At 36.1% G+C, this 7,450-nt stretch overlaps 1 protein-coding gene across 1 annotated transcript; it reads right to left on the reverse strand.

Annotated features, from left to right (window-relative positions):
- Positions 1–2,040: 2,040 nt before the first annotated feature.
- On the reverse strand, positions 2,041–5,921 carry BDKRB1 (bradykinin receptor B1). The gene is made up of 2 exons (XM_032187886.1): positions 5,857–5,921; positions 2,041–3,122 (listed from the first exon to the last, which is right to left on the reverse strand). The coding sequence occupies exon 2, from the start codon at positions 3,109–3,111 to the stop codon at positions 2,041–2,043; it is 1,071 nt and encodes a 356-aa protein (XP_032043777.1). The 5' UTR covers positions 3,112–3,122; positions 5,857–5,921.
- Between the last annotated feature and the right edge of the window lie 1,529 nt (positions 5,922–7,450).

Below are 7,450 nucleotides of genomic sequence, written 5' to 3' on the forward strand. Positions count from 1 at the left end.
AGACCCTGTTCAGTACTGTTTAAAGCAGTACTTAACTTAGAGATGCTTTTTCTTCTGGTTGTGCATGTGTAAAATAGAAGCAGCACTTTCACAAAGGTCCTTGTCACATTTGTATGGAAATATATGGACCACTTTTCATGAATTTTGGATTTCAGTCAGATTTTCAGTCTATAAGTTCATTCTATAAAAACAACACAGTGATCTAGAAGTGTGTCTCCCTTTATTTGTGTACAATGCTTAACATGGACAAGAGTTAGTGCATACAAGATACTTCTCCTGTTTAAGGTTTCCCATGCATGTTGGGGAAATGGCACTTCTGTTTATGCACTTTTTTTTTCATTTTTTTTTTCCCCATTATTTATTTATTTATTTCCTTCAGGCTATATCTCTGTTTGGGAGTTTATTTGAATTAAGGCTTCAGATGGGGTTGTATGAAACAAATGGTGTGAGCAATATTTTAAAATGGACTGGAATTAGGCTCTTTATCTCAAATGACTCACTGGACTTCACAATACTGTTGTGATTGCTAATGTCTAACATTTATATGAAAAAAAAAAAAAACAAACAACCAGTCACTGAAAGAGTGAAGCTAATAAAGTTGTGAATGATTTTTTTCTCCCTGATCTCCTTAATCCACCCTTTACACTTAACCCATCATTGCAGGAAGTAGACTTTCAACTCACCAGAAACCATTAAAAATGAGCACTAATATTATTGTCATGTTGAATGGGTAGATTTCTACAATAAGAGATTAATTCCATATTCAGAATGGAAACTCCATTACAGTGAGTACAAGACTGAATAGAGTTTATAATAAGTAAGTAAAACATTATACAACATTATGGTTGTACGCCCATTTCTGCACTCAGTATCCTTCTGGCTGGATGGACTTCCCTATAAATACATCTCCTTTCTTCCTCTTCCAGTGTCTGCACATATATTTGCTTTGCAGTTATGGGAACAGATATCTCAGCTGCATTGTCTATTCTACAACTGTGGCTGTGACAGAAAAAAATCCTTCTTCTTTATCTCCTGTCTGGCATATTGTTATCATTATTATAATAATAATTATTATTACTACTACTATTAATAGAGTTAATATCATGGTAGAAGCAAGGATTTTTAATCACTGACCTATATATTGATCTTGCCCAAAGGGATAGGGAAAGAGACAAAAGACAAAATAATGTAAAAAAGAAGGTTATGGTGGAATGGGATGTTATGCTGTTTACTATTTTTGATTCATAAAAATACAAGTATGTCTCTAAGGATTTGTCTCAGATGAAAACTATTCCAAAATAATAGAGTGTCAATGCTCATCAGTGATATTTTCATGTACAGAAAATAAAAAGAATCCTTGCCTACTTTATGAGTGGTTGTGTAACATTTTACTGGATCCAAAAAATTGTCAGAGTTTGAGAATGATACCACATTGTTTTGCTTTTTATTACAACTCATATACACTTCCTTTGTGGTACAGTGTCTTATACAATATTTATGCACCATATGCATTTGAAATGAACAAACAATTATTCAAATTTTCTATATGCTACATTGAAAATACAAACCATTTAAAATACTGTTAAAAATAATGGGAGCTGTTCTATAATTGCAGTTGTCATCTGGAGATTAAGCTCATATTTGCTCTGTAATACACATTATAATATTTTGCATAGTGTTACTGGTGGTATAATAGTTGTCATCATAGATACAATGTAGTAAATTTTTCAATGTATAGTGTTCTGTAAAGAAACCAAACTTCTGATACATTGTCAAAGAGCTTTTCTTTCCAGTCACTAGTAATTAATGAAACAGGTTAGATCATTTTGTATAAAATTCTGGTATCACATGTTATACATTTGGATGGGTAACACAGAAAAGGAAAAGCAAACTCGGGGCAAATAATCAGTGAAGTGATTGACTTTAATAAATAATTAACTTAGTCTGTGAATACTAGATCAGTGCAATTCATGTTCACTTTTAATGCCATTTGAAATAAGTTGAATTATCAAAATGAAGATGGAACTGAAAATCATTATTTTATACTAATTTTGGCTGGCAACATGTTGAAATCTTCTCTTTGAGTGATACCCAGCTCAAAAAAAAAACACAGGGGAAAAACTGTGAAAAAACTTCTGAGGCCTTTTGTCTGAAATATTTCCCAGCAAATACGTAAATTATAGGGTTAATGCAACTGTTGGTGATAGCCAGAGTAGAACTAAACTGCTCGCCAAAGTTGAGCAGTTCTTCCCAGAAACAGCCTTTGACCACTTCCATCTGGAATAATACATCAAGGAACGAAAAAAGATGGCATGGAGTCCAGCACAAAAGAAACATCAGCACCACTAAGAAGATCAGCCTGGTGGCCTTCGTGTCTTTGTGGTTCTTGCAATATTGTGTCCTGAGTGCTCTTCGTTCCCTTGTGTGTTCTTGTAGGGAGCAAATGGTAGAGAAATTGAAGAAGATGATTGCTATAGATGGCAATGCAAACCCCACTGTGCTGAATACCAGGCGCTCGGCTGTTGCCCACAATGGGTCGGGGAAGTCTAAAATGCATGCTGAGATATTCCACTGGGGAAAGTGTTTCACAGTCCGAAATGTAAAGATTGGGATGCTTACAAGGATCCCAAAGAACCAGGTAAGCAAGCAGATCCCTTTGGCCATGGTTTTGTTCCGTATCCTTCCATGTGTCAAGGTATGAACAAAAGTCAAATAGCGATCCATGCTGACTGCCACTAGCAAGTAAATGCTGGTATACATGTTTAGGCGAACGGATGCACTGGTGCTACGACAAAAGAAATTGCCAAATGGCCAGTTAAACTTGTTTCTGACATTCTCTGCCCAGAAAGGGAGGCATGTGAGGAAGATAAAGTCAGCAACAGCTAGGTTCATAAGGTAGATATCAGCTGTCTTCAGGGGGCCCTTGCACAGTGAGTAAACGACAAGAACAAGCAAATTTCCAAGCATTCCGATAACACAGATGGCGTTGATGTACTTGGGTACTAAGTAGTAAACGATTTCCCACCAGTCATTCAAGTCTGGGCAGCTAGTTAAGTTGCTCTTGTTTTCACTCTGGTTTGAGAAGGAAACATTCAGTTGACTTTCAGCCATTTTTCAAAATTCTGAAATGAACAGAAGAACATCTTTAAAGCAAGAGAAAAGGACTACAAAAAAGAGCCATAACATTCTAAAAGTTGTCTCCTATTGATTGTGTAACAGACATTTAACTGCTGGAAATTCTTTATTAGTGCTTATTGATTGTATAGGCTAGATCAATCCATGATTCTTGTGGGCAATGGTGAGAAATATTCACAAATTGATAACAATGGAAATTCCTCTACATCCCGTGAAAGTTCCTCTCTTTGTTGCCTCTGTTCAAGGTTGCAGAGAGGAAGGCATGTACCAGTTTAGTGTAAGTAACTCTGTATGTCTCCTCCAGGCTGGTGAAAGCAACAGAAATAGCAGAATTCCAGCTCCCTGAGAGTAGGGACAGTCATGCTGGTGACATGATGCAAGGCTTGCAACTTGTCCTGCCCTTTCTCATACTCTTTTGTGTGCTATGTATAACTTTAGCAGGATGGTGCCAGTTTTGCCATGTCTGGGACTGCTAATCACAGTCTGTGTGTGTAACTTGTTTGGTTAAAATTACATTCTCTTCTTCTCTGTCAGTTCCTCCATCCCAGACTTTGGGATTAAAATTACTGCTAGATTAGACATTTTTTTTTGCCCTCAAATGTCAGCAGTTGTAATAATAAAACACTGACTTCTCCTACACCATGTGCTCAAAATCCTACCTGGAGGGAATGCCTCTGCAGCTCCAAATTCAGTGTGCTTCTCCTGTCTAAACAGAGGCAGCTCCAGTTCAAAAAATTCCACCTGAATTCAGCTGGAGAGAGAGACAACCCCAGACACCAAAGCATTTAGTGTTTCATAACATTGGAAATACATCTGCTTCTTTGTGGTAATGGTAACTCAGTGTGAGATTGCGCAGGAATGAGAGCATGGATAAAACATTATACCCCTGTGAAGCTCCACCAAATTACCAGCACTGCCTCCTACAGGGACTTTATTCTCCCAGTGTTGTCATGCACGACCAAATTACCTGGATCTTGTCTATTACAGGCATTGACTCTTAGAATTGTTTCAGTAGGTAAGAGATTACTGAGTCTGTGGCGACATCTTACATTTCTGTATTTCATATGCAAGGCAAGTGTGTCAGTCATAAAAAAAGAAGCATTAAAAAAAAAAAACACAACACAATATTTTGCAATCAGTTGCCCTGAATGTTACCTTCCTCTTACAGCTATGTGTTTGCTCTTTCAGTTTTTACACCAAAGAGATAGCTAAGGATAGAGCTTCTGAAAAGAGCGTTTAAGGTCAGGGTTTGTCTCTTTTACATATATCTACAGCCTCAATGATGTCTGTCTGAGCAGTTTGCAGTACATATCTCTGTGGTGGAGAAAGGAATTAAAAGAGTACTAATATTCCACTTCATACAAATCAGTACCTAACGCACAGACCATTTTTCATTACTGTAGAATTAAGCACACAGTCAAGTTTTATTTGAGTTCATAACCATGCTCAAGCTGGCAGGCTTGTCAGGGGGCTGGGCTGCAATTCAAACTAGCACAGCTCCATGGCTTTACACACCTTCCCTCACAGCAGTCAGAGTTCACTGAGTTCACCAACCATCTCATGCAATCTAAGATAATTTGTGAGGATCTATAACTGCAAAGAGGGTGCATAGAGTAAATGAATGAATGATCAGCATCAAGGAAGCAGAAGTCTAACCTTTGTCATAGCAGGAGACTGACTATGGTGGGAGAGTAATAGAAGAAAATCTGTAGCATTGTATATCAAAAATACATGTCAAGAGCAATGTAGAAAGACACCAGTTAAACATTTCCTTTTGTAAATTGAATTATTACTATTACTAAATATAGAGGAGAAAGACATGTTTGTTTTCCTTGCTTGCCCATTTCCTGATATTTTCTTGCTATCAGTCGGTTTGTCAGCCAGGTTGTGCACTTCATATGGCACATGTGGGCTAGAGTCCCAAATTCATCCATGGTGGGCTAAATTAAAAACTTTGGGAATATTTGCTTGTCATTGCAACTGAGATTTTAGCCACAGCTAAATCTGACTTGTTCAGGTAGCAATTGTGCATGAAGTTTCTGTAGAGCTTGTGTTACTGGGATAAATTTCTTCAAAGTCTACTAGCTAAAGCCCTAGTGCTACCACAAGCTACAAGCCACATGAACTTATAGCTCCAGATTTATTCTTGAGAGAAAATGCAATTCATTTGCAATTGCTTAATTAATTTCTTCTTCAAAGGCAATTTTCTTTTGTGTTTTGAAGTATTTAAAGCTGATTTAAAGCTGATTGACAAGTAGCCACAAGAATGGTTTTCAGTTTATAGCCTTAATGCATTCCAGTATTCCTGCTTTTATGCAAATAATGACATATTTTTTTTCTACTTTGAACTAATTTCAGATTAGTTTCCATGTTCTTTGACTATATTACCACTATTACTATTAATAAATAATTCCTAGTTAGGATCATGTCTTCTGGAAACCTTTGAGTTCTGGAAACAATTTTAAAAGCAAAGATAACTTTGAAAGAGAAAATTCTGCAATCAGATAAGTATATTCAGCTATACAGAGATTCAAGGAATGAAACAACATATTTTTACAGCTTAGGAGGACCTTCAAAGTTAGCTGCACAATGAAAGAGAAAGGGGAACTCTTACTAGACATAACAGAACCAAGAGCACAGAAGAATATATATATTTTTTTAATAGAAAAGCATTTGAAAGACTTTTAGTAAAGATAAAACATTAAAAACAGATAGAAATACCTTGTCCTTGTGTTTCTTGGAAGTGTAGGTGAAGCTTCAAATTCAGGAAAAGTTGGCAAATAGCAGTACAGTGATTACCGAGAGAATTCAAAGATACATCCTGAGGCAGGACTGAGTGCTGTCGTGCTGTCTGAGTGTTTTGTTGGCCAAGCATGTTGTGTATGATAAAATTTGGCAGAAAGCCTTAGGATTTTTTTTTTTCCCTAAATGTCAGCTGAGGTAATTTTCAAGGCATGTGAGATATTTCATTCTTGCGAAACTACATAAGCCATATGCCTTGGATTTTGTGTTCATGTAACCATAAATGAAAATTTTACCGACCTGTAGGCTGGTGGCAGTTAAAAGTTCCTTTGTGTGATTAACTATGTCTGCAACAATAGCAATTTTATCAACAGCTCCAAACCACGCTCTCAGTGCCAACACAAACAAAGCCAAACTTTTCACTAAGTTTTCAGTGTGGTGGGAGCTCCTTCTTTGGCCAGCCCCAGGGAGGGAAGGTGGCACTGCATACGTGATGGGTTGTGCCAAGGAGCTGGGGTCAGAGCAGAGGAGGTATTCGGGAAAGGATGCTGAAACTTGAAGCCACTAAATCTTTCCTCTGTTTTTGAAAACTGATGTCCTTTGCACTCCACTATTGCTGATTATCACATGAGTTTCTGTGAATGTTACTTTTCAGGAGTGCATGATGATGGCTATATTTTATCAGGCATGTACCCATATAGAATGTGCATTTTGTGTGATCACCTCAGTCTTTGTAGCCTGAGACTAATTGTTTATAAACTTATTTTTATGCATTTCATTTTAATTGTCCTCTGATTAGAGCAATATTAAAAATAATGAAAAAAACAACAAGAAAAAAAGAAGATATATATTGGTATATCAATGTATCAGATTTTTAAATACAAAATCTCTCTTAAGTACATATGTGTATAAAATAGGTATTTTCAACTTCTTTTTAAAGAGCAGTGAGAAATTATGAGGGCACTGGAGTGTTAATTACTTATATGAAAGCATTCTTCCCATTGGCTATCTACCTAACAAATGCACCATCTCTCTGAATTCTTACTCTTTGTGTCCTTTCTTGTTTGATGAGTTAAAATGAAAGACCATGAAGGCTGCGCTATGATATCTTATGAACTTCCCTGTCGTCATAAAAAATACTTTGATGCCAACTCTCTTTTTATTCATTAAGAATATACAATGTTAGGGTAAAATTGACAGAATCTTTCTGTCAATTTTCTGATTGAAAACCATAACAATGAAGGAAATTCTAAAATAAAAAAAAACAAACACACACACACAAAAAAAAAATAATTTGAAGATTTAAAGGATATAAATATTTTATTTAAATAGCATCTTATTTCAACATGTATTTATTTTACTAAATAAATGAAGCAGTATAAAAATATATCTCAAATGAAGCTATATACTTCACTTCTGTCAAAATATTTTTTTAGGCATCTTGATTAAAACTTTTGTTTTGGTGAAGACCTGAAACACATTTTTATTTTTTTATTTTTTTAATTACTTGGCCTAAGGAGCCCTAATAACCAACAGGAGATCAGTCTTTAAACATTGCAACCCATTCTGACTC

This window comes from Aythya fuligula, chromosome 5 (assembly GCF_009819795.1).
Source record: "Aythya fuligula isolate bAytFul2 chromosome 5, bAytFul2.pri, whole genome shotgun sequence".
Lineage (NCBI taxonomy): Eukaryota > Metazoa > Chordata > Aves > Anseriformes > Anatidae > Aythya > Aythya fuligula.

What these genes read in the sequence shown, in the direction of transcription:
- BDKRB1 (XM_032187886.1), bottom strand. Translation starts at nt 3,111, where the DNA reads ATGGCTGAAAGTCAACTGAATGTTTCCTTCTCAAACCAGAGTGAAAAC.